We start from the raw sequence: 27002 nt of genomic DNA, 5'->3' as shown, positions 1-27002 counted from the left end.
GTAAACGTAAGTTTGTGCCATTCATCCTATAGCATGTTCCCATCACATGTTGTAGCTTTGCTCTCTGATTGGTTTCTGGTATGTATTAAGTAAGTAATTAGGCATGTATGTAGGCTACTATGAATGCTGGTATGTAGGATATCTGTTTCTATTGGCAACAACTGATGACTGATATTGTGGTATGAGAAAGGTGGTGTGTTTTGTAATGTGTTTTGCTGTTGCAGTCTACTTTTCTATGGATTATATTTTGCTCATACTGAAATAGAGATTATTGTCAGTAGGACGAAAAATCTTTCATGTAGCATTGAGTTGCTATCAGGGTTGGAGTCAATTCTATTTTAATTCCAGTCAATTCAGAAAGTAAACCAAATTCCAATTCCAAATGTTCCTTATTGAAAAGCATAGAAGAGAATTGGAATGTCAGTTTACTTCCTGAATTGATTGGAATTGAAACAGAACTGACCCCAACCCTGGTTGCTATTTAGTTTACCATGTAGGGTGCCAGCCACTATTCAGTTACTTAATTTGCATTTTAGTGGAGAGAGACAGATTATTTATTTTGTGAAGTTGAACATATTTTAAAAAAATTATAACCCTTCCCTAACATTTGAACAATAAGCATAAATAGTCTATCTACCTATTGATTGTGCCCATCAGTTGCCCTTTATGACTTAGAAATCCTTGGCTATTTTCATGATGCCTTTGAATGTTTAAGATAATTGCACCCCCTTGTGGCAGATGACAGAATCACCACGTCACGTCAGGTGTCTATTAAAATCCTCTTATCTGTGAAGATCAGGCAAGATCAAGCATTCTAGAGGAATCAATGACTTCCAGGAAGGTTACATAAGAAGTCATCACTCTAAAGCCCAATTCAAAGTCCACAGCCATAGAGCCACGATAATCAGGTGGCCCATTGTGACATACCTACAGGCCAGTCAAGAGAGCACGTTTTTCTGCATTGATCTTATTTCATGTAATAATATTTAACCAATTGGTTGTGTTTCAGAGCTGCACCTGTAAGAGTAAGCCAGTGAAGATGAGAGCACTGCTGATTCTCACCCTCTACGTGTCATCTCTTGGGGTCCTGCATTGTGGCCCCGACCCCTCTCCCACAGAACTGAGTGAGGATGTTCTCCAGGGTGAGACCTCTTTTGGAATGTACTATACCACATGCAACTTTCATCACCTTTATCTAACATATGACATTTAGCAAACCCTTTTATCCAAAGTGACTTACAGTAGTGCATGCAAAACATTTCATATTCCTCGAACCCACAACCCTGGCATTGCAAGGAACATACTTTACCAACTGAGCCACACAGGACTAGCTGTGTCACATAATGGCAATAAAATAAAATAAAATAGTATTTGTCAATGCTCTGAATACAACAGGTGTACCGTGAAATGGTTACTTACAAGCCCTTAACCAACAATGCAGTTCAAGAAATAGAGTTAAGAAAATATTTACTAAATAAACTAAAGTAAAAAATAATCTCGATGGTGCAGCTGTAGAACTTTTTGAAGATCTGGGGACCCATGCCAAATCTTTTCAGTCTCCTGAGGGGGAAAAGGCGTTGTCGTTCCCTCTTCAGTTTGTTGGTGATGTGGACACCAAGGAACTTGAAACTCTCGACCCGCTCAACTACAGCCCCGTCAATGTGAATGGGGGCATATTCGGCCCTCCTTTTCCTGTAGTCCACGATCATCTCCTTTGTCTTGCACACGTTGAGGGAGAGGTTGTTGTCCTGGCAGGTTGCTGACCTCCTCCCTATAGGCTGACTCATCGTTGTCTGTGATCAGGCCTCCCACCGTTGTGTCATCAGCAAACTTAATGATGGTGTTGGAGTCGTGCTTGGCCACGCAGTCGTGGGTGAACAGGGAGTACAGGAGGGGACTAAGCACGCACCCCTGAGGGGCCCCCGTGTTGAGGATCAGCGTGGCAGATGTGTTGTTGCCTACCCTTACCACCTGGGGGCGGCCCGTCAGGAAGTCCAGGATCCAGTTGCAGAGGTTGGTGTTTAGTCCCAGGGTCCTTAGCTTAGTGATGAGCTTTGTGGGAACAATGGTATTGAACTATGAGCTGTAGTCAATGAACAGCATTCTCACATAGGTGTTCCTTTTGTCCAGGTGGGAAAGGGCAGTGTGGAGTGCGATTGAGATTGCGTCATCTGTGGATCTGTTGGGACGGTATGTGAATTGTAGTGGGTCTAGGGTTTCCATGAAGATGTTGTTGATGTGAGCCATGACCTGCTTTTCAAAGCACTTCATGGCTACGTGAGTGCTACGGGGTGGTAGTCATTTAGGCAGGTTACCTTCGCTTTCTTGGGCGCAGGGACTATGGTGGTCTGCTTGAAACATGTAGGTATTACAGCCTCGGTCAGGGAGAGGTTGAAAATGTCAGTGAAGACACTTGACAGTTGGTCCGCTCATATTCTGAGTACATGTCCTGGTAATCCGTCTGGCCTATATCCAGATGTTTTCTCTGTTGATTCTGGGTCCAGGGTTGTCGAGGGATGGTGAGCGTTATGTTGACGAGGAGATGAAGAGAGCCTTGTTTGGGGTGAAGCGGATGAAGGAGGTGATGGAGAAGAACCAAGAGAAGCATGAACATCTCATGAAGACCCTCAAAGAAAGTAGCAACAAGAGGAAGGTAAGCCATTTTACAGACAAAGCATTGCACATAAAATCATCATACTGTAACATATACAGTGCATTCGGAAAGTATTCAGACCCCTTGACTTTTTCCACATTTTGTTACGTTACAACCTTATTCTAAAATTGATTAAATTGTTTTTTCCCCTCATCAATCTACACACAATACCCCATAATGACAAAGCAAAAGCAGGTTTTTAGATTTTTTTTGCTAAAATTAAAAATAGAAATAGCACATTTACATAAGTATTCAGATGCTTTACTCAGTAGTTTGTTGAAGCACCTTTGGCAGTGATAACATCCTCGAGTCTTCTTGGGTATGACGATACAAGCTTGGCACACCTGTATTTGGGGAGTTTCTACCATTCTTCTCTGCAGATCCTCTCAAGCTCTGTCAGCTTGGATGGGAAGCATCGCTGCACAGCTATTTTCAAGTCTCTCCAGAGATGTTCGATCAGGTTCAAGTCCAGGCTCTGGCTGGGCCACTAAAGGACATTCAGAGACTTGTCCCGAAGCCACTCCTGTGTTGTCTTGGCTGTGTGCTTAGGGTCGTTGTCCTGTTGGAAGGTGAACCTTCACCCCAGTCTGAGGTCCTAAGCGTTCTGGAGCAGGTTTTCATCAAGGATCTCTCTGTACTTTGCTCTGTTCATCTTTCCCTCGATCCTGACTAGTCTCCCAGTCCCTGCCGCTGAAAAACATCCCCACAACATGATGCTGCCACCACCATGCTTCACCGTAGGGATGGTGCCAGGTTTCCTACAGACGTGACGCTTGGCATTCAGGCCAAATAATTCAATCTTGGTTTCATCAGACCAGAGAATCTTGTTTCTCATGGTCTGAGAGTCTTTAGGTGCCTTTTGGCAAACTCCAATCGGGCTTTCATGTGCTTTTACTGATGAGTGGCTTGCGTCTGGCCACTCTACCATAAAGGCCTGATTGGTGGAGTGCTGCAGAGATGGTTGTCCTTCTGGAAGGTTCTCCCATCTCCACAGAGGAACTCTGGAGCTCTGTCAGAGTGACCATCGGGTTCTTGGTCACCTCCCTGACTAAGGCCCTTCTCCCCCAATTGCTCAGTTTGGCCGGGCGGCCAGCTCTAGGAAGAGTCTTGGTGGTTCCAAACTTCTTCCAATTAAGAATGATGGAGGCCACTGTGTTCTTGGGGACCTTCAATGTTGCAGATCTGACTTAGCAGACAGTGAGTTGTGGATGTGGACCTAAGGAGGGCGTAGAGTACAATTTTGAAAAACCAGTTTTTCCTTTGTCATTATGGGGTATTGTGTGTAGATTGATGAGGGCAAAAAACTATTTCATCCAATTTTAGAATAAGGCTGTAACGTAACAAAATGTGGAAAAAGTATTTCCGAATGCACTGTATAAGGTACCACGATAATAACAAATCACAGATTATTATCTGCATATGATTTAGGCAGTGAAAGATAGCACTTGGTTGAACACACCACCGCATTTAAGGCACGAGCAAATTTGAGTTAATGTAACTCTATTAAGCACATGTACAAATATGTAAGTTATGCTCTTCCCCAAAGATAAGAATGTCCTCCTAATGAATAAATAACGTCATATCTGTATATATCATCAATAAAATAAACCCCACTGTAAGAAATTAATCCACAGTGAAAGATTTGAGTTCAATACAGCATTAATCATCCTGAATCTAATGGCCTGCGTCCCAAATGGCACCCTATTCCCTATATATTGCATAGGGATTAGGGTACCATTTGGGATGCAGTCAGGCTGTATGCTTCGCACACCAACACCCGCTCACCGTCTTCTACATACACAGACACGCATCACATATTTTCTGCCTCATAGAAAAAGGCTCATATAGAGACCACAAAGCAGACAGTGAGTTGGGGATGTGGACCTCAGGAGGGCGTAGAGTACAGCCCAGTCAGGATGAATGGGCTGACTGTAGATTTATGTCTGTGTTCTGCATTCGTTCAGAAGGGAGGGTACTGTGAGCCAGGGCCTAGGAGGACAGCTGAGCTGAAGGGGCCCCAAAACCACATCCTCCTCTTTCTCTCCTCGTTGACCACACATTCACCCTACACACTGACGTAGATTAGTACAGAGGTAACCAGGAAGAAATGGAGAGGGTACAAGGACCATCTGGCATGGTTATATTAAAATGAAGCACAATAATTGTTCATAGTTATGATCATTTAAATGTGGTTCCATTAAAGTCAGTTCAGTTGATCTTGCCTGTTAATACCTCTAAAGAACACCCCAGTTTGTTATTGAATTTCCAATTTTGGCTGCATTTTAGTTTCCAATATGGTCTATTCCAGAGTGAAGTTTCCTCTAGGTACAGATCTAGGATCAGCTTCTCCTCTCCCAAGCCTAACCTTAACCATTAGTGGGGGAAATGCAAAACGGACCCGAGATCAGCATCTAAGGGCAACTTCACCTTACTCCTTATTTTCCCTAAGGGGGCAGTGCAACTGGCCACAGAGGCAGAGCTAAAGCTTCAGAAGGCAGAAGAGCAGTGCCGTGAATCGCTAAGGACATCATTTATGGAGTGTCGACCCTGCCTAGAAGACACCTGTAAGACGTTTTACACCTCCACCTGCCGAAGAGGCTTCTCCTCCTTCTCTTTCAAAGTAAGGCCTTTATCTCTGCCTTCAAGGCCCCTTACACATCCACGGCTGCATCGCCCCATGTCTTATCAAGTAAGCCCAAGATTGGTACAAATTCAGCTCCATTTAGGTATTTGGTTCTCTTCTGCTCACAGGTGGAGGAGTTCTTCAGGAAGTTATCCTCCCAACTGGAAACTCCAGACCAGGTCGTCAATCAGAACCAAGACAACCTGAACCAGACCCAGAACTCAGAGGATCCAGATCCAGATCTGGAGCTGGTGCGGCTGAATGCCACCTTCAGTCAGATGCAAGGGAAAATTAGCTCCCTGCACAACCGGAGCACAGAGCTGGTCAACAAGATGCACCAAGAGTTTGGCCATGGCTTTTGGGTGGCCTTCACCACTAAGCTGAAGCCCAAGCCCCTCTCCCCCACACAGGAGTCCCCTAATGGGGGCTTCTTCATGGGCATGGGCCGCCTGGGCAGCATGGGCCTAGATGATGTGCTGGAGGAAGTGTATGACTTTGGCCGGGCGGTAGTGGAGGACTTCAGCGATGCGATGACAGACGTCTTGGACGAGATGCAGGAGGCTGTAGATGAGGAGTCTTGGCAGCAGAGAGGTATCCAATGATAATAGCCATTCGATACACATTCAGACTACTGGTAAATTTGACCGTTATCAGATTTGTCAGGAAATACAGTATCTATTTCATATACCATTATATAATGTTGAGATTTCTAGATCTAAATACTATAGTCAAAGATTGTATAGTATGAAGATGCCTAGAAACTGCTCCTCCAATAGATATCCCAGATCACGCTTGTAGGCAATGTCATGGCGACGTTGGTTAGCTAAGCTCATGCGCAGAAACACGTAATTGGGTCTAACAGTCATTCTCGCACCGAACTGCTCATGTGCAGGCCGTCAAATCAGAGGCACTCCTTCATCCCTTTCACGAAGTTGGAGTAATAACATGTTCAGCTACTTAAGACATTGACTCGAATCTAGGTTGTGCCTTTAGATTTAGAGAAAAATAACAACTAAGGAAGAATTTCTCAATTCTCCCATTGACTTCCCAAACCCCAAACCCCTTTTTGGTCTGTCGAGTCTGCTTCGCGAAGCGTTCCCAGAAGTATTTCAATGTTGGGCCTCTGGGTTTAGAAACTCTGTGCTATCGTTATCACATTGTTGTGTCTCTCTAATCTGATACCTCTCTGATTATGTTGCCCTGTGTGCTGTGCCCCTTTCCAAAGACACAGAGTCATTCCCTAGCTGGAGCTGGGTCCCAGTCCCATTCCCAGACATGTATCTCTGCAGACAGCTCCGCAGGCAGGCAGCAGACTGCTGGCAGCTGCAGAGACTGTGTGAGTCCTGTCAGGACACTTTGGTGAAAGGTAAATATTGATGATCATTATGGAACTCTCATTTAATCAAAATGTGTCCTGTCCTAGTGGAACACAGGGTTCAAATTACACATTGTGCCCCTTGGCGATTCCCATGAAATGGTATTCTACAGTCTAGATACTAGACTGTTATCTTAAGTGTTTGAACCATGCCTGTGTAACAGAGCTGGTCTCAATTTGCAAATCACTAGCTTTTCTAGTGTAATTAGCTAAGACAGGGACAGGTAAGGAAGCTATACTGTTAAGCAAGCACAGTGACGCCTGTTATAGGGGAGAATGGGGTAAGTTGAGCAAAAGGGATAAGTTAAACCACCGTTGTTTCTAGGAAACCATACACAAAATTAATAATTTGACCAAATATTTAGGAAGAGGTTGTCATTACATGGAGTTTGTGAAGGAAGAAACCACATGGAAAAAGTGGTAGCAAGTTAGGTCCAAAAACTGATTTTCACCAAGTCTAATTAATTAATTGTGTTAGAGGTTTCATGATGCTTGTATCTAAACCAAAGTAGATAATTTAAAGATTGTTCTATAGATCAGTTGGGGTCTCTAGAAACTTAAATATGAGGTCCTAAACCTAGCATGAAACTGCATCCTTGTAACTGTGTGGGCTAATATAGTCAAAATGTTTGCCTTGGGGTAAGTTGAGTCAATGGCCATGGGGTAAGTTGAGCCAATGGCAAGTTGTACAAATTGAAGTGTTTTCTTCCCAGGTGTAATGCAAGGCATTATTGCTGGGATATGAGGTAACAACAGGACATGGCCTAAGTTAAAAGTGTTTTTAAAAAGTGCAAAGTGTTTGCTAGGCGTTAAACCTGTGTTAAAAGCTGATTAAAATGATTAAAAGACAAAAAAAAATTACATTGTAGAATAATAGTGAAGACATCAAAACTATGACATAACACATATTGAATCATGTAGTAACCAAAAAAGTGTTAAAGAATCAAAATATATTTTATATTTAAGATTCTTCAAATAGCCACCCTTTGCCTTGATGACAGCTTTGCCCACTCTTGGCATTCTCTCAACCAGCTTCATGAGGTAGTCACCTGGAATGCATTTCAATTAACAGGTGTGCCTTCTTAAAAGTTAATTTGTGGAATTTCTTTACTTCTTAATGCGTTTGAGCCAATCAGTTGTGTTGTGACAAGGCAGGGGAGGTATACAGAAGATAGCCCTATCTGGTCAAAGACAATGTAGAAAATAGTAAAAATAAAGAAAAACCCTTGAATGAGTAGGTGTGTCCAAACTTTTGACTGGTACAGTTTATGTAGACATCTTTGCTAGAAATAATATTATATTTCCCTTGACGTAGTGATGCTGAATGTAAAAAATGTCTCAATTTACCCCACTCTCCCCTATCTGTATCATGTTCCCCCAGAGTGTCCCAGTGTTAGGGAGCTGCACTCTGCGCTGGAGGAGACCTACCTGCTGCTCAACGCGTCTCGTCTGCAGTATGAGGAGATGCTGCAGGTGGTCCAGAAACACACGGATGACACACACACCTGGCTCAACAACATGGAGGCCAAGTATGGCTGGGTGACACAGCTCACCAATGGCACCCTGGGTCCTCAGAACATCTTTGGTGTGAGCGCGGTTAGTTCACAGTACACACGTAAATGTTTGTCCATATGTACCTCTGATGATGATGATGTTGTTGATGATGATTTCAGCCCTTTAGAAAAAAACTACTATTATTCTCATGATTACAGTGTTGTTATATGTTTTCAGGTGGCTCTACAGGTGAGGGATAACAGGTTTAAAGGTGACACCAGAGTGGTGTTGAACATCCTGGACTCTCCTTTATTAACCCTCTCCGTCCCAGCAGAGCTAGAGGTGCAGGACTCTGCCTTCATTCAGTATGTGGCCCAAGAGGCCCTTGCCCACTACAAACAGTCAAAGGTAAGTATAAAGCCCACAGCTAGGCAAAACGTACATGCCATGATTACAGTACCCAGACAATTCCTTATGATTTAAATGTTTCATACAGTATGCTATAGGCCCAAGCTAGTTATAAATGCCAAAGTAATGGGTTGTATCCTGCATTGTTTCTGATCCTTTCACAGATATGAAGTAATCTGAAGATTTTGCAAGCTGTGCTATTTATAAGCCTCAATTTGCCATCGTGTGTCTACCAGTTCCTTGGAATAGAGCATTATGTTTAAGGTTGTATGCAACATTTGGTCGAGCTATGAGCTATACTCTTTACGCTAAGTGATGGAATTAAAAAATAAATGTGACCATACAGGTTGCTTACTTTTAAATTTGACTGATTATTAAACTGTGATTGTGAACAATTCCATGGTTCATTTTTATTTATGTTCATACATCATTCGTTTCTGATAAATAAAATGCACAAAGTTATTTTTCCAAAATAAAAGGATTTGAATGTATGAATTTCGCAGCAAATAGAGAGGCAGGGATTACATTTTGCGCGTTTTTTCCAATCTCCCATTGGTCCAGTTTTAAAACCAAGAAACGCTCTTGCCCTCCTCTTTTACTTGATTGGAGATATCTTCTATGTAGGCGTGTCTTCGAGAGCAACCAAACTTAAACCGGGAAATGTTAAGTTTGACGCAAGAGTAGAACAAAATTAACCAGTGCTGCCATTGCATCAATTGGGTCAGTATTTTTGTTAAACTAACCAACAAAATGCCTGCTACTTCTGACATACACACAGCGGCACCTTGTAACAACGAAGAGCCAAAGAAAGCAGATAGTCAGGTGGGACAAAGTTCGTTCTCTCTCTTTTGTGATGAACGCGGGTATCTGAATCAATGTGAATACATTTTGCAACACGGACATCGAAAGGGAGACCGAACAGGAACGGGGGTCATCTCTGTTTTCGGATCACAAGCGAGATACAGTCTCCGGGGTAAGTCAATTTAGCAAATGTTCAGTATGTGTTGGAAGTTGTGTGTTAAAACAAGTCAATGCACGATTAAAACAGACATGTAATTTTTCCGCCAAGCCGGGAATTGCATGCAACAAAAGCACTACCTAACTAAGTTGAACGTTACCTCCTGACCTGGCTTGGCATGGAACCTCTGTTCAAATGACTAGATATTTTTCGTTGTTTATCATTCCAGATCAGTTTCCTTTGCTGACGACGAAAAGGGTTTTCTGGAAAGGAATTCTCGAAGAACTACTGTGGTTTATCAAAGTAAGAATGAAGCCTGTCCTCCGAAATAATGCACCAGTGACCACGTTTACATGCACACCAATATCCCGTTATTATTCGGAATACTCAAGTATTCTGTTTTTGAGTTGACGCATATAAACATCATATCCCCTTTACAATAACCCGGAAAAGGTTGTATCCCGGTTATCTGAAACCAGGATAATATGCATAGGAAATGCTGATCTTAGACGGGATACTGTGGCATGTAAACATCTTATCCCGTTAACTGTTGTTTTTCGCGGTCTGTGTAGGATGTTGCGTATATCATGCAATCATCACACATCACCATAGGCTGCCAACACCCATGATTGAAACGTCAACGCACAACACCATAGACTGCACAACACCAATGATCCATGGGATTTGTCAACTATATAGTTAGATACATGCAGATTCTCTTCTCATAACTTGTTGCCCTAGAAGAATAAATAAAGTAGTGCTCACCAAAATAATGTCATGCATCGATAGAATTAATGCATTAATCTAGTTAACACCGGTAAAGTTGTTTCGTTTAGGGACCGGGAGAAAACGCAATAACTCCAAAACAGTGGAAAGATTGGACCTGTGCATAATGTCCAATTCCATCAGTTTGACCGGTTTTAAGGAAATGAAAAGCAGAGAAAATGATGAAACACGTTTCTGATAAGACTTCAGTTCGTCTGGGGCGCATATTTTATGTGGTTGAAATACTGTCTGCTTGCTTAAGTGTCAAAGATAACACTTTACATGACCTTTAGCATTTTCTCGAGATGCTGAAATAAATAAATCATATTTCTCCACTCCTGTTGCCGAGAAAAAATGAATATTTGTTGTATCTTTTTACTGCAAGAAATGCACAATTCTGCAGGAGTTAATATTGTATTACCCTACATGTGATAGGTTATAGGCCTACAATCAGTGTCCATACTTCAGTTACTATTCCATTTAACCCATATGAACTAAAATTAGGAATATTCTGTTTATTCACGGATATAGGGACACTCAAACGGGATATCAAATATTAACAGATATCACGGAATAAGATCTTAAGCGGGATATGAGTTACTATCCGGAATACTGAACGCATGTAAACGTGGTCACTGGTACAATGCTTTGAATTGTATGTGCCTGCCAGTGCCTATACACACTTGCATACTATTTCCACTAGATGGCGCGCCATACCAATATATTGGGCAGAGAAGTTGACAGGTCTTGTTCTGTGTGTTTGCTGTAGGGCTCAACAAATGCCAAGGAGCTCTCAGAGAAAGGGGTGAAGATCTGGGATGCAAATGGTTCTAGACAGTACCTGGACAAAATGGGGTTCACAGACCGGGAGGAGGGAGACTTGGGACCTGTGTATGGTTTCCAGTGGAGGCACTATGGTGCAGAATACAGCAATATGCACAAAGGTACATCACCCTGACACTGATATGGTGTTGTAGGATTATGTTGAGTGTTTCACTCCAACTAATTTAACTGTAGTGCTTAATTCTGTTGGATAATACTTCCCTTATAGATTACGCAGGACAAGGTGTGGACCAACTACAGAAGGTTATTGACACTATCAAGACTAATCCAGAAGACAGGAGAATCATCATGTGTGCATGGAACCCCAAAGGTATTTGACTAAAATATTCAATTCTGATTTCGTATAGGCCTAGGTATTACATTTGTAGTAATGATTTCACTGTGTATTCTAAACTTAACAGTCAGTGTTGGTTTGTATCGCTCACACCTGCTCCTGTGTTGTTCCCAGACCTGCCCCACATGGCGCTGCCCCCCTGCCATGCCCTGTGCCAGTTCTATGTAATTGACGGGGAGCTGTCGTGCCAGCTGTACCAGCGCTCGGGGGACATGGGCTTGGGAGTGCCCTTCAACATCGCCAGCTACGCCCTCCTCACCTACATGATCGCCCACATCACAGGACTCAAGGTGGGGCAGACATTGGTTTAAACTCCCTACTCTCAACACCTCCCTTCCTTTGACTCAAAGAAAGGATGATATTTTAAGTGTAATAACCTTTGTAATAACAGGTGTAGTAAAATAAGGTATTTCTTGCCTTTTTCCCTTTAGCCTGGTGACTTTGTGCACACTCTGGGAGATGCTCACATCTACAGTAACCATGTCGAACCCCTCAAAGTGCAGGTAGGTTCATGACCGATACAGCAACACGGGCAACTTTGACGTTGAGATATACACTGTGGCCAATTTTGTGTGTGTGTATGTATGTATGTATACACAGTGGGGAGAACAAGTATTTGATACACTGCCGATTTTGTACGTTTGCCCACTGACAAAGAAATAATCAGTCTATAATTTTAATGGTAGGTTTATTTGAAAAGTGAGAGACAGAATAACATCAAATAAATCCAGAAAAACGCATGTAAAAAATGTTATAAATTAATTTGCATTTTAATGAGGGAAATAAGTATTTTACCCCCTCTCAATCAGAAAGATTTCTGGCTCCCAGGTGTCTTTTATACAGGTAACAAGCTGAGATTAGGAGCACACTCTTAAAGGGAGTGCTCCTAATCTCAGCTTGTTACCTGTATAAAAGACACCTGTCCGCAGAAGCAATCAATCAATCAGATTCCAAACTCTCCACCATGGCCAAGACCAAAGAGCTCTCCAAGGATGTCAGGGACAAGATTGTAGACCTACACAAGGCTGGAATGGGCTACAAGACCATCGCCAAGCAGCTTGGTGAGAAGGTGACAACAGTTGGTGAGATTATTCGCAAATGGAAGAAACACAAAATAACTGTTAATCTCCCTCGGCCTGGGGCTCCATGCAAGATCTCACCTCGTGGAGATGCAATGATCATGAGAACGATGAGGAATCAGCCCAGAACTACACGGGAGGATCTTGTCAATGATCTCAAGGCAGCTGGGACCATAGTCACCAAGAAAACAATTGGTAACACACTACGCCGTGAACGACTGAAATCCTGCAGCGCCAGCAAGGTCCCCCTGCTCAAGAAAGAACATACAGGCCCGTCCTGAAGTTTGCCAATGAACATCTGAATGATTCAGAGGAGAACTGGGTGAAAGTGTTGTAGTCAGATGAGACCAAAATCGAGCTCTTTGGCATCAACTCGACGTGTTTGGAGGAATGCTGCCTATGACCCCAAAAACACCACCCCCACCGTCAAACATGGAGGTGGAAACATTATGCTTTGGGGGTGTTTTTCTGCTAAGGGGACAGGACAACTTCACTGCATCAAAGGGACGATGGACGGGGCCATGTACCGTCAAATCTTGGGTGAGAACCTCCTTCCCTCAGCCAGGGCATTGAAAATGGTTCATGGATGGGTATTCCAGCATGACCCAAAACACACGGCCAAGGCAACAAAGGAGTGGCTCAAGAAGAAGCACATTAAGGTCCTGGAGTGGCATAGCCAGTCTCCAGACCTTAATCACATATAAAATCTGTGGAGGGAGCTGAAGGTTCGAGTTGCCAAACATCAGCCTCAACCTTAATGACTTGGAGAAGATCTGCAAAGAAGAGTGGAACAAAATCCCTCCTGAGATGTGTGCAAACCTGGTGGCCAACTACAAGAAACATCTGACCTCTGATTGCCAACAAGGGTTTTGCCACCAAGTACTAAGTCATGTTTTGCAGAGGGGTCAAATACTTATTTCCCTCATTAAAATGCAAATCAATTTTTTAACATTTTTGACATGCGTTTTTCTGGATTTTTGTTGTTGTTATTCTGTCTCTCACTGTTCAAGTAAACCTACCATTAAAATTATAGACTGATCATGTCTTTGTCAGTGGGCAAACGTACAAAATCAGCAGGGGATCAAATACTTTTTTCCCTCACTGTATATATATTTGAGAAATGTCCTTGTTTTCGAAAGAAAAGCAATTTTCTTTTGTCCATTAAAATAACATCAAATTGATCAGAAATACAGTGTAGACATTGTTCATGTTGTAAATGGTTATTGTAGCTGGAAATGGCTGATTATTAATGGAATATCTAGATAGGCGTACAGAGGCCCATTATCAGCAACCATCAGTCCTGTGTTCCAATGGCACGTTGCATTTGCTAATCCAAGTTTATCATTTTAAAAGGCTAATCATTAGAAAACCCATTTGCAATTATGTTAGCACAGCTGAAAACGTTGTGCTGATTTTAAAGAAGCAATAAAACTGGCCGCCTTGAGACTAGTTGAGTATCTGGAGTATCAGCAATTGTGGGTTCAATTACAGGCTCAAAATGGCCAGAAACAAATAACTTTCTTGTGAAACTCGTCAGTCTATTCTTGTTCTGAGAAATGAAGGCTATTACATGTGAGAAATTGCCAAGAAACTGAAGATCTCGTACAACGTTGTCTAACCAGAATAGGAAAAGGAGTGGGAGGCCCCGGTGCACAGCTGAGCAAGAGGACAAATACATTAGTGTCTAGTTTAAGAAACAGATGCCTCACAGGTCCTCAACTGGCAGCTTCATTAAATAGTACCTGCAAAACACAAGTCTCAACATCAACAGTGAAGAGGTGGCTCCAGGATGCTGACATTCTAGGCAGAGTTGCAAAGAAAAAGCCATATCTCAGACTGGCCAATAAAAATAAAAGATTAAGACGGGCAGTCTGAGATATGGCTTTTTCTTTGCAACTCTGCCTAGAAGGTCAGCATCCTGGAGCTGCCTCAAATTAGACACTCTAATGATAACTAATGTTACTGTCCCCACTACAACAAAAACATACTTAAATACATGTAATTTTGTCCTTGAAACATTTAAGTGAAATGCTATAGAATTACATTAATTCCTATGGAGGACTGCTCCTACTGGGGAGTGCCAATATGGCCGACCGGTGGCTTCAAAACTTCTCAATAGCCAATACATACAGAAGCATTAGCAATCCAGGGTTTATATACATAATTGGCTACGGCCACACAGATACATGTAAACATGCGCATTCTTCATTGTCTGTTTTTGACCATCAACAATTTTCAGACAAGTTGCAGAATGCACAAAGGCCTGCATATTGTGCATTTGATGTTGTCCTTCAACGGATGACTCCCATTTTAAAAACCATTGACTCAATCCTTCGTTTTCAGACACATTGTCTGGCCGCAGCCTAAATGTGATGACTCTTCCCTTCCAGCTCCAGAGAGAGATTCGGCCCTTCCCCAAGCTGAAGATCCTCCGGACGGTTGAGATAATAGATGACTTCCGTGCAGAAGACTTTGAGATTGTTGACTACAATCCCCACCCCACCATCAAAATGCAGATGGCAGTTTAAATGGGCTTCAATTAACTAATATATGGGTGGAGGTTGTCCTTTTTAATTGATTTAAATATTCAGGTACAGTGTCTACCTATGTTGCCTTTTTTTTTATTTTATTTTTTTATTTTTTTTAGAATTTATACATTTAGTTGACTTGTTAATTGGCACAGAGCCTTGGAAACATGTTCCATATTAAACAATTTATTGCAACATAACATGGTAACATCCCTTTTTAGAAAAAGGCTAAATGGAATCAACTCTTTATTTTGTGCAATGATAACCATTGAAATGCCTAGATGTGACAAGATGATTTTCTGTCAAGTAGTCTAACAATGAGGGCTGGCACTTTCTGTGCTCAATTGACAAATCAAATTTAACTGCCTCTTCTTCCTCAAAGTAGTGATTAGAACCAAAGTTTCAAGAACGTTGTAGTGGGAAATTAAAGTAGTACTTAATGACTTGAAATTGATCATGTGATTGCACCATAGACGGTAATTAATCTTTTATGTCTTTAACAGTGAGTACAAGCGCAGTTTGGTCAGGGTATTTGAGATGCCATCCTTCCTGATGGGCCAGGGGTGCATCTCAATAAGCTAAAGTGGTTTTCATCCTTGCTGATAAGATATTGAGATGTATTCCCCAGCGCTTCGGGGTGAAGTTTCCACTGGATACAGATCTAGGATCAGCTTACACTCCTCCAGTCATAACCTTCATCATTAGTGGGGAAAATGAATAATGGACCCAAGATCCACTTCTAGGGGCAACTTCACCCTACTCCACATTCCTCACTGGTCCAGGAGCTTCTTCCACACTTCCGAGGGTATCAGTGTCTCTGCACTGACGACTCCAACATCTCACAGGAGTAGCCTGGATCCTGATGGAACAATGACCAACAGAAACCATGGGCAAGACTCAAAAGATCCACAGTATTTTAATTCATGACACTCATACCACAACACCAGATCATTGTGATTAAAACGTACCTTGGGAGGCATGTAGTGGGCGTTCTGAATCACAACATGACTTATAAAGTGCTCACGGAGGTGGTCCACAAATTCACACATCCTGAGAAAGATTGGAACAGATTTCATTTCAGCCCCTGACCTCAGGTCAAATAATAATTACACAGTTATAATCACATGGACTTGAAGTAATTATGGGGGTCATGGTTATATTGTATATGTATACTGTATGTTTTATGTCATTGTGGCTTGAATATTAACCTAAGTGACCGAGTGAAAAGAAGGAAGCCTGTACATAATAAAAAATATTCCAAAACATGCTGTTTGCAATAAGGGACTAAAGTAAAACTGCAAGAAATGTGGCTAAGAAATTCACTATGTCCTGAATACAATGCATAATGTTTGGGGGCAAATCCAATACAACACATCGCTAAGTACCACTCTTCATATTTTCAAGCATGGTGGTGGCTACATCATGTTATGGGTATGCTTGTCATCGGCAAGGACTAGGGAGTTTTTTAGGATAAAATAAACGGAATAGAGCTAAACACAGGCAAAATCCTAGAGGAAAACCTGGTGGTCTGCTTTCCAACAGACACTAGGAGACAAATTCATCTTTCAGCAGGACAATAATCTAAAACAGGCCAAATATACTCTGAAGTTGCTTAACAAAACGACAATACGGCAGATGATTGGACCCAACAACACACTGGTAAATGTAATCTGTTACGCCATTGGATGCAGTAAACCTCATAATGCAGTTGATTGGACCAATTCATCCTGCAGCCAATTGTCTTCTCTGTTGAAGATGATTGATGCCAACCAGAGGTTGGATGTAGGCGACCTGGGTGACCAGGCTGGCTGAGTACAAACCCATGTGGATCGAAGAGCCCACCTCCCCTGACAACATCCTGAGACATGCTGCCATCTCCAAGGTGATGAGGGAAAGCAAGAAGGATCTGAGGCCTCGGCTCTTTCTGAATTTGTCTTTCCGTGATTCCTCACATCCTATCTCCTCGCCTCCTTCTCAACTGTATTGGAGGAGGAGGTCCAAAGTCCCTCCTCCCGAACCTTCTTCGAAAACAGGTTTTTAGAAATGTTTGCAAATTTATAATAAAAAAAACACTAAAACAGAAATACCTTATTTACATAAGTATTCAGACCCTTTGCTCTGAGACTTGAGTAACTACAATGTTGTTGATCCATCCACAGTCTTCTATCACAGCCATTAAACTCTGTAACTGTTTTAAAGTCAAATCAAATCTAATTTGTCACATGCGCTGAATACAAGAGGTGTAGACCTTACCGTGAAATGCTTACTTACAAGCCCTTGGCCTCTTGGTGAAATCCCTGAGCGGTTTCCTTCCTCTCCGGCAACTGTGTTAGGAAGGATGCCATTGGCATCTTGGTGAAATCCCTGAGCGGTTTCCTTCCTCTCCGGCAACTGAGTTAGGAAGGACGCCTATAGCTTTGTAGTGACTGAGTGTATTGATACACCATCCAAAGTGTAATTATTAACTTCACCATGCTCAAAGGGATATTCAATGTCTGCTTTTTTTTAACCCATCTACCAATAGGTGCCCTTATTTGCGAGGCTATGGAAAACCTCCCTGGTCTTTGTGGTTGAATCTGTGTTTGAAATTCACTGCTCGACTGAGAGACCTCAGATAATTATATGTGTGGGGTACAGAGATGAGGTAATCATTCAAAAGAGTGAGTCCATGCAACTTATGTGACTTGTTTTACTCCTGAACTTATTTAAGCTTGCCATAACAAACGGTTTGAATACTTATTGACTCAAGACATTTCAGCTTTTCATTTTTAATTAATTTGTAAACATTTCTAAAAACATAATTCCACTTTGACATTATGGGGTATTGTGTGTAGGGCAGTCACACAAAATCTCAATTTAATGTATTTTAAATTCAAGCTGTTACACAACCAAATTTGGAAAAGGTCAAGGGGTGTGAATACTTTCTGTGTATTAAAGTAGTCAAAAGTTTAGAATTTGGTCCCATATTCCTAGCACGCAATGACATCAAGCTTCTGTCCCCTGTAGCTCAGTTGGTAGAGCATGGCGCTTGCAACACCAGGGTTGTGGGTTCGTTTCCCACGGGGGGCCAGTTTGAAAATGTATGCACTCACTAACTGTAAGTCGCTCTGGATAAGAGTGTCTGCTAAATGACTAAAATTTAAAAATTTAAAATTAGTTGGATGTTTTTGCAGCTCTGCCTCCACTGATAGCTATGCTATTGTAACAGGTCAAAGAATTACAGATTTTTGCAACCGTTCATTTTCTATTTTTTATTTTATTTTGTGAGTTGATTTCACCAAAATATTGTATTGTTCAGCATTTCGTGTAGTCTACAGATATTGGGAGAGTTAGTTGTGTAAGTGCGCCCTCTAGAGTTGGTTATATGCGGAGGGATGTTGTGCTTTTCTCAGTCTGCATTGTATTCGGCTGGGAGAGGTACGTGTTCACTTCGGCGTGACATAAACTTGATATACCTGTTAAAACTAAAACGTTTCAGTGCACATAGTAACTTGTATGTATATTATATGATGAGTGTACGTACATTTAATCAAGCTGTGTCGTGAATATAGCCATTTTTGAGAGTTGAGAAATTGCTAACTTAGCTAACCTCGTGTTCTGTTTAGCTGTAAGTTAGCAATCATCATTCTATCCTCTTGTGACGAAGCTCACGTTGTTCTTTTTATGTTAGGCGGATTCTGGTCGAGGGTAGAGTGTTGAACATTTTCTCTCTTTGATGTTGAACAGGTATGTATTCCCTATATCAGGTTAAAAATGTGTTCATTTAAAATGTTTTCATGTATTGATTAGTGTTTAATGGCACTGAAAAGCTCAAATGTGAAGGATTACATGTTGCTTCGTGCATATTACTGTATGTATTACCTGTTTGAAAGATGGTTTATGTCATGTTGCACAGTATTAATATAAAGGCTAAAAGCTCAGAGTTTTTGGCAGAGATAACATGAATATGACACATACATAAGATATACACCAGATGCAATGTTTATTTTCCAATGATGTTGTATTTTATTCCTTGTATTTTTGAATGTGATTATACTGAGTCTGCATTGTATTCGGCTGGGAGAGGCGGATTCTGGTCGAGGGTAGAGTGTTGAACATTTTCTCTCTTTGATGTTGAACAGTCTGCATTGTACTCGGCTGGGAGAGAGTGAGAGAGCTGTACACAATAAAGTGCCTTCAAGTACGCCAGTGTGTTGTCTTCAGTGCACCGGAACACAACGCAGTAGTCGGCAAGAGACAGACCGCGCCGGCTACACTATTGATGAAAAATGTACTTTCTATGCCTGTGATATGTGGTTGTCCCACCTAGCTATCTTTAGAGGAATGCACTAACTGTAAATCGCTCTGGATAAGAGCGTCTGCTAAATTACTAAAATGTAACACTGCATTCAGGACCTCAGCATTGGCCAACTGAATGACTCCTTTCTCTGGTCCAATCCGGCACAAGACGGGGAAAAGTGCTGAATACACACACACCTTTCAGTGAAGGTTAGAACCTCAGTTTTGATTGATGAAGGTTGTTTGTGGTGGAGTGGCTGTGTGTAGGCCTTCTCACTCATCACATCTGCCCATCGCTGGTGAGGAGACGGTAAAATCCACGGAAGTCACTCAATCTCCTCTAGGTTTCCCCACAACTAGGGCTGACAGGGCTTCCACAGCACAGGACAAAAGTGAAAGTTAGTGATTCATTTGAAAACAGTAGACAGTATTATCCTCAGACTAGCAAATAGGTTCACATGGGGACAACTAGCATCTAATCTGCATAGATCTGGAAAATAATCAGGTCAGCCTGCATCTATTCTAGTTGTGCCTATTCATACAAAGCCAGCCTGTATTGCCTTGACACATATTACCACAAAATGACGCTGTGGATAACATGTATTTGAAGGCTACACAAAGCCAACCAACTATAATACTCAAAATGTATTGAAATTGTGAAGTTTGTGGATCAAGAATCTTACCAATATCTGTGCCTCTGCCCACAGTAAAAGTCAACCCATATCCTCACATTCCTTGATCAGTTTCGATGACAACATAGGCTACGGAGTAGTCTGGGTTGGTGTGACGAAAGAAGCTAAAGGTATTTTTGCATTGTGTAATAGTTAGGCCTACTGGTGGTACCTTTTATAGAACATTTTACGTGAAGCAAGCGCAGCATCAATCAATAACTTTGTCTGCAACTTCTGCAAGAAATCAGTAATTGCATTGATGCACGTACGATTGCGTCTGAACCATGTTGCTCAAAAGACGTTGGAAATCTGACATCGCTGACCGTCAATTTGATAATATTTTTTGAAAATGTTCTACAAAAAAATGGACAGGGAAGTAGCCACTTGTGTACACTACCAGTCAAAAGTTTTAGAACACCTACTCATTCAAGGGTTTTTCTTTATTTTTACTATTTTCTACATTGTAGAATAATAGTGAAGACATCAAAACTATGAAATAACACAAATGGAATCATGTAGTAACCAAAAAAGTGTTAAACAAATCAAAATATATTTTATATTTGAGATTCTTCAAATAGCCACTCTTTGCCTTGATGACAGCTTTGCACACTCTTGGCATTCTCTCAACCAGCTTCACCTGGAATGCTTTTCCAACAGTCTTGAAGGAGTTCCCACATATGCTGAGCACTTGTTGGCTGCTTTTCCTTCACTCTGCGGTCCGACTCATGCCAAACCATCTCAATTTGGTTGAGGTTGGGGGATTGCGGAGGCCAGGTCATCTGATGCAGCACTCCATCACTCTCCTTCTTGGTAAAATAGCCCTTACACAGCCTGGAGGTGTGTTGGGTCATTGTCCTGTTGAAAAACAAATTATAGTCCCACTAAGCCCAAACCAGATGTGATGGCGTATCGCTGCAGAATGCTGTGGTAGCCATGCTGGTTAAGTGTGCCTTGAATTCTAAATAAATCAGTGTCACCAGCAAAGCATCCCCAAACCATAACACCTCCTCCTCCATGCTTTACTGTGGGAAATACACATGCGGAGATCATCCTTTCACCCACACCGCGTCTCACAAAGACACGGCGGTTGGAATCAAAAATCTCAAATTTCGACTCCAGACCGAAGGACACATTTCCACCGGTCTAATGTCCATTGCTCGTGTTTCTTGGCCCAAGCAAGTATCTTCTTCTTATTGGTGTTCTAAAACCTTTGACCGGTAGTGTACTATCGCAATTTCAACAGGGAGTCCCGCCCACTGCAACTGGTGGAAATGCCTCCTCAGATGACTTCAAGCATAGCCGCAGCAATGTAATTGACAAAAAATGAATTCATGCCAAGAATATGAAACATTCTGACAAACAAATGAAAAACATTGTGTCAGCTCTTGATTCGTCCCGGTTGTCTGTATTAAACTAATTAATCTAACGAATTCAACATAGAATACCACCCAAATTAGAATCAGAATTGTTTTTATTTTCCAACTGTACAAATTCCACAGATTAGTATCTAAACCATAATTATTTATCTTTCCCCCAACTTTATAACTTGCGTTCTAGTCTTTGTTGTCTTTTTTATAAAATCAGGATTTTGTACAAAGCCCTTCTTTAAATCCCCAGTTAACCATCTGTCTTCTGTCCATCTGTGTAAGTATGCATAATAAAATATAACACTTAACTGATGAGTTTAAAGAAAAACAAGAGTAAAATGACACCTGTGGATGTGACATGACGCATTAAAAAGACCTCTGAGCTTCCTCCATTTTGCAGTCTTAAAATATAACGGACCGTTCACTGGTTCTGACTACTGTGATGTAGCGATATGATGTAGGTGCACAAAGTAAACAGCATAGTGGGTCAATTTCCGCAACAACTAAGATCGTTGAAGCGTGAAGCGAACCCATGCACAAGCGCAGATACTGTATGTGACATCTCGCTCATCGCTGCCCTGGGCAACGTCATTTCGCTGTGTCTACCTTCAACAACAAACATTTTTTATCTAGGCTGAAACTGTAGCCTGAATTAAATCCATTCACACTATAAAATCACATGTAGTCAACATAAAACAGTTTTCAGGTGCTTTGGCAATATTTTCCCATAAAGGTGAAATGGTTTCCTTTTTGACCATCTTTAGGTCTGAAAATGGAACACTTGAGGATGAGTCTAATATAGAATCCAAGAGAACATTTGTCAAATGACTTCTCCATGTAAGTGAAAGTGAAGGCAAAGTCCTTTTTAACATAGGTGTGTAGAAGTTATTGCTGGCATGTAACTGCCAAATCAGGTGGTTGCATCCATAAATTCTAATTCTGGTCCTAGATGTACAGTTAGTCCATACTAGCTCCGTTCAATATTGCCTCCTGTTGTGTAGTGCTATGATATGTGCAGAGACAATCTGCGTTGGCATGTAGCTTAGTGATCTACAGGGCTGTGGGCATTTCCAGGTTATAGCTGAATATTCTCCCATCTCACAGTGATACATTGCTCTGGGGTGAAGTTTCCCCTAGTTACAGATCTAGGATCAGCTTCCACACCCGTAATCCTCACCTAAAGAATTTGTAGGGAAAATGCTAAACTGACCCAAGATCAAAGTCTAAGAGCAACAAGGTTTAGTCATACTCTGTAGTGATCTTGAAAGAGGTTATGTAACTTGGCATGGCAACAGTCTGTCTTGGACACATAACAGGATGGACTTAGTGTTGTAGAAATGTCCTGTATGTAATTGAAGGACTCGAGGGAGGGCTTCACATGAACCTAGAACCATGTCCATGATATGAATAACAAGACGGACCCACGCAACTGTCCCTGATCTGCGCCACTCAAGTCAATTCAGAAAAACACGAAAGGAGAAAGAAAAGCATTTTCCAGTTGAACTGATGAAATGTACTGAACACAGAACTGAATTATCTCTCTTGAAGTATTCCAACAGTATACCATTGGTCTTTTAACCAATCAGATCAGCTCTGAAAAAGATCTGATGTTTGGAAAAATGATCAGAATTGGGCTGACTGTGTGTAAACGCAGCCTTACAGTACATCCTCTCTCGTCCTCCATTTTGAAGAGCGCTTATTCCGAGGGCCTCTACCTGATGGGCTTTCTCATGTGCCATTTTCATGGTTCAACAGATTTGTTTAAAACAACTACACAGTTGAATGATTGGTCACTTTGAAAAAGAAAATGATCATTGAGGACAAAAAAAAAACAAAGGAACAAAAATAGTAAAGTCATACAAACTAAGACCTGTATGTAGTACCTGAAATAAAAAAGAAACAGAAAATTAGTGTAATAAAAAAAAAAGCATATTATTTTTATCATCAGGGATAGCAGTGGTTTGTGCAACTCAATAACCAAGCTTCCAGTTGGCTTTTCTGAAGCACATTATTCATAGAATTTAGTCTCCATGCGTCTGTATCCAAGTCTGCTTCTCCTGGGTGGAGAGATACATTGCACGGTGAAGTGGTCCAGGGCTGCGCTGTGCCTAGGCCTGACTATAGGTTATCCCCAGGCTGGTACTGTGGCTCCGTGGCTGTGAAGTAGTCCTCCAGGAAGGACTGGATGTACTCGAAGGTGGGCCTCTCGTCAGGGTCCTTCTTCCAGCACAGCTTCATCATTTCGTGGAGGGACTCTGGACAGCCCTGGGGGCACGGCATACGGTACCCCCGCTCCACCTGCTCCAGGACCTCCCTGTTCACCATGCCTGGGTGGAGAGAGAATAAGACAGCGAGAGACAGAGGGGGGGGTCAGTCTGTTTAGTGCCCATTACATTAACAGTGCAGTAAACCGTGCGAGTTAGGTCACAATAAAAATCAAGATTATCCACAACAAAACTAGGTCTGTGATCTAATTCCATTGTCACAGTCACGATATGGCGGTGCATTGTGAAATCGGCCAATCGCTCCACTAGACTCAATTACACCCTCCCCCCAAAAAAAGCATAAATAAAAAGGGGGCCTGAAGGTTAGTGTGTGTGTCAGCGTTTCACAGCACCCGTCAGCCTCTCTCTCCCCAGAGCCCAATCAGTCTGGGACAGATGGTTATAAACAAGAGTGGTGTTCAATCTCCAGATCAGCCCCCACCAGATGGTCTCCTCTAATCTCAGCCAGTGCGTGTGTATGTTTACCCCGTAGAGACAAAAACAGCCATCACGACAGTGTCACCCCCGGCCCACTTCCTAGGACAGTATTAACTAGTCTAGGCTATAAGACTGGTGATGGATCACCTTTTACCAAATGACTTACTTCCTTGTTTACATTGCACTGGCATCTCCCTCTATGACTACTCCTCCTGGTTACACAAGACACCTACTTCCCTAGCTTTGGGGATCACACAATTGACATATCCTAACCAGATAGACAGCCTCACAGACTGCCATTGTTGTTATGGGATTGCATCCCAAATGGCACTGTAATCCCTACATAGCGCCCACTCCCTGTGAGCCCTGGTCAAAAAAAGTGCACTATATAGGACAGGGGTATTCAACTTTTACCCTACGAGGTCCGGAGCCTGCTGTTTTTCTGTTCTACCTGATAAATAATTGTACCCACCTGGTGTCCCAGGTCTAAATGAGTCCCTGATTAGAGGGGGGAAATGAAGAAAAACCACAGTGGAACTGGCTTCGAGGTCCAGAGTTGAGTTTGAGGGCTATAGGGAATAGGGTGCCATGTGGGACGCAAACATTGTTTTGTCTATGTTCTCACCTGGGTAGGGCACCCTGCCCTTGGTGACCAGTTCAGTGAGTAAGATGCCGAAGGACCAGCCGTCTGACTTGATGGTGAAGCGGCCGTACAGGGCAGCTTCAGGAGCCGTCCACTTGATGGGGAACTTGGCCCCTACAAACCAGGAGGGGAAGAGATTAGGGAGGGGCAGAGACAAAGAAGAGAGGGAAGCGAGAGGGAGAGAATGAGAGAAAGAAAGAAGAGAGAGAGACGGAGAGAGACAGAACATGAACTTCCACTAGGGGTCATTAGAGAGCCTAGAGTCGTAATAGAACCACTGAGAATTGACCCATATCAAAGTTCATGCTCCAGTCTGCCATGACAATTACACTATTGACCTATGGAACAAAACAATTCAACATTTTAATTTAACGGACCATACTTGGTTTTAAATGGTTTAAGTCAGATCTGATTGCAAAGGAAACTGATTGAACTAAGATACTACATTGTCAATAAAGACAGATCTTTGTGTGTGAAAAATAGTAGAACTGCAGGGTAAAAAAGTCACATTCCAAAAGGTTTAAGACTAGTAATGAGTGGGAAATGAGTGGGAAAAGGCGTGTTATTGTCAGGGACGCCTGTTTCTCTGCTCAAACCATTGGTCTTAAATAGTTAAGCAGCAGGCTGCTTGAGAGTCAGCGTTTACTCACCTCAACTAATCAGAGTAAATAGGAGCATCTGCTTTGCGCCATTAGCTTAATTTACCAGGGTAGGAAACAACAGGGTTTACTCAACGCCAGTGACCTCACTCTTCCGCCCCCCCCCCATATACATCTGAAACGACTGTGACATTAAGCCCTGTGTCACCGTAATCTCTCCTTTTTCCTGAAGTGTGCACTCGTTGACTACTTCCAAAATGTAAAAGCATTTTGTTGGTGTAGGCATGGGGTAGAGGAAGGTTCCATATATTAATAGGAATAATATACAAGTCATTTCCTTTGATGAAGAAGTAAGGAACACGTCGGGATCTCTCTCTCTCCCTCCCTCTCCCCCTCTCCCCCTCTCTCCCTCCCTCTCTCTCTCCCTCCCTCCCTCCCTCCCTCCCTCCCTCCCTCCCTCCCTCCCTCTCTCCCTCTCTCCCTCTCTCCCTCTCTCCCTCTCTCCCTCTCTCCCTCCCTCTCTCCCTCTCTCCCTCTCTCCCTCTCTCCCTCCCTCTCTCCCTCCCTCTCTCTCCCTCCCTCTCCCTCCCTCCCTCTCTCTCCCTCTCTCCCTCTCCTCTCTCCCTCCCTCCCTCCTCCTCTCTCTCTCCCTCTCTCTCTCTCTCCCTCCCTCCCTCTCTCTCCCTCCCTCTCTCCCTCCTCTCTCCCTCTCTCCTCCTCTCTCTCTCCCTCCCTCCCTCTCTCTCCCTCCCTCTCCCTCCCTCTCTCTCCCTCCCTCTCTCTCCCTCCCTCTCCCTCTCTCCCTCCTCCCTCCCTCTCTCTCCCTCCCTCTCTTCCTCCCTCCCTCTCCCTCCTCCCTCTCTCCTCCCTCCCTCCTTCCTCCCTCCTCCCTCCCTCTCTCCCTCCTCCCTCTCTCCTCTCCCTCCCTCTCCCTCCCTCTCTCTCTCCCTCCCCTCCCTCCCTCTCCCTCCCTCCCTCCCTCCCTCTCTCTCTCCCTCTCTCCCTCCCTCCCTCCCTCCCTCCCCCTCCCTCCCTCCCTCTCTCCCTCTCTCCCTCCCTCCCTGAGCAAGGCAGTTCACCCCAAATAACAACTGCTCCCCGGGCGCTGATGACGTGCATGTCGATTAAGGCAGCCCCCCGCACCGCTCTGATTCAGAGGGCTTGTGTTAAATGCGGAAGACACATTTCGGTCGAATGCATTCAGTTGTGCAACTGACTAGGTTTTCCCTTCCCCTTGCCACCCATACACATCTCGAACAACTGGGATTCTAAGCCCCTCTGTCTCTGTGCTCTACTAACCTTGCCTAGCCGTGTACTCGTTGTCCTCGATCAGCCTGGCCAGACCGAAGTCGGCAATCTTGCACACCAGGTTGTCCCCGACCAGGATGTTAGCGGCGCGCAGGTCCCTGTGGATGTAGTTCATCCTCTCAATGAAGGCCATTCCGTCAGCGATCTGAGAAAACAAGCAGATTCGTTTAACGCTCCGTTGCTCAGGTTAATAATTGATGTGATCCACTCTGAGAGCAATGTTTACTAAGAGCCTAGGTTGACTTTTGACTTACCTGTGCTGCCATATCCACCAGCAAGGGAAGCTTGAGGAATTTACCGTCTCCTTCCTTCAGGAAGTCCAGCAAACTTCCTACAAATAAACATCAGCAAAACATGACTGTTACAGTACCAGA

At 42.9% G+C, this 27002-nt stretch overlaps 3 protein-coding genes across 3 annotated transcripts in view; 2 read left to right on the top strand and 1 right to left on the bottom strand.

Moving 5' to 3' along the window:
* The first annotated feature begins 1016 nt into the window (after positions 1–1016).
* Positions 1017–8846, top strand: clul1 (clusterin-like 1 (retinal)). The gene is made up of 8 exons (XM_041882089.1): positions 1017–1142; positions 2505–2653; positions 5103–5273; positions 5405–5867; positions 6502–6642; positions 8033–8247; positions 8383–8553; positions 8718–8846. The coding sequence occupies exons 1-8, from the start codon at positions 1040–1042 to the stop codon at positions 8721–8723; spliced, it is 1419 nt and encodes a 472-aa protein (XP_041738023.1). The 5' UTR covers positions 1017–1039; the 3' UTR covers positions 8724–8846.
* Positions 8847–9191: 345 nt separating this feature from the next.
* On the top strand, positions 9192–16325 carry tyms (thymidylate synthetase). The gene is made up of 7 exons (XM_041881160.2): positions 9192–9526; positions 9741–9814; positions 11046–11220; positions 11328–11429; positions 11568–11743; positions 11885–11956; positions 14923–16325. Exons 1-7 carry the CDS (start codon positions 9304–9306, stop codon positions 15058–15060), a joined length of 960 nt encoding a protein of 319 aa, XP_041737094.1. The 5' UTR covers positions 9192–9303; the 3' UTR covers positions 15061–16325.
* Positions 16326–21462: 5137 nt separating this feature from the next.
* yes1 (YES proto-oncogene 1, Src family tyrosine kinase) overlaps positions 21463–27002 on the bottom strand; it is a 30459-nt gene continuing 24919 nt past the window's right edge. Inside the window, exons 9-12 of the mRNA XM_041881161.2 lie at positions 26883–26959; positions 26620–26773; positions 24704–24835; positions 21463–23703 (exon numbers count right to left, since the gene is read on the bottom strand). Coding sequence (XP_041737095.1) covers positions 23495–23703; positions 24704–24835; positions 26620–26773; positions 26883–26959 — 572 coding nt within the window. The 3' untranslated portion in view covers positions 21463–23494. The remainder of the gene's footprint in view (positions 23704–24703; positions 24836–26619; positions 26774–26882; positions 26960–27002) is intronic.

Source organism: Coregonus clupeaformis, chromosome 7 (assembly GCF_020615455.1).
Source record: "Coregonus clupeaformis isolate EN_2021a chromosome 7, ASM2061545v1, whole genome shotgun sequence".
Taxonomy (NCBI): domain Eukaryota; kingdom Metazoa; phylum Chordata; class Actinopteri; order Salmoniformes; family Salmonidae; genus Coregonus; species Coregonus clupeaformis.
The sequence above is the reverse complement of the archived record's forward strand: the minus strand, read 5'-3'. Positions and strand labels throughout refer to the sequence as shown.

Bases quoted from the DNA above. Each gene is read 5' to 3' on its own strand.
- clul1 (XM_041882089.1), top strand. From the start codon at position 1,040: ATGAGAGCACTGCTGATTCTCACCCTCTACGTGTCATCTCTTGGGGTC. The intron at 1,143-2,504 runs GTGAGACCTCTT...TTCTGGGTCCAG, and splicing joins GAGTGAGGATGTTCTCCAGG to GGTTGTCGAGGGATGGTGAG. The intron at 5,274-5,404 runs GTAAGGCCTTTA...TTCTGCTCACAG, and splicing joins TCTCCTCCTTCTCTTTCAAA to GTGGAGGAGTTCTTCAGGAA.
- tyms (XM_041881160.2), top strand. From the start codon at position 9,304: ATGCCTGCTACTTCTGACATACACACAGCGGCACCTTGTAACAACGAA. The intron at 11,430-11,567 runs GTATTTGACTAA...TGTTGTTCCCAG, and splicing joins GTGTGCATGGAACCCCAAAG to ACCTGCCCCACATGGCGCTG. The intron at 11,957-14,922 runs GTAGGTTCATGA...CTTCCCTTCCAG, and splicing joins TCGAACCCCTCAAAGTGCAG to CTCCAGAGAGAGATTCGGCC.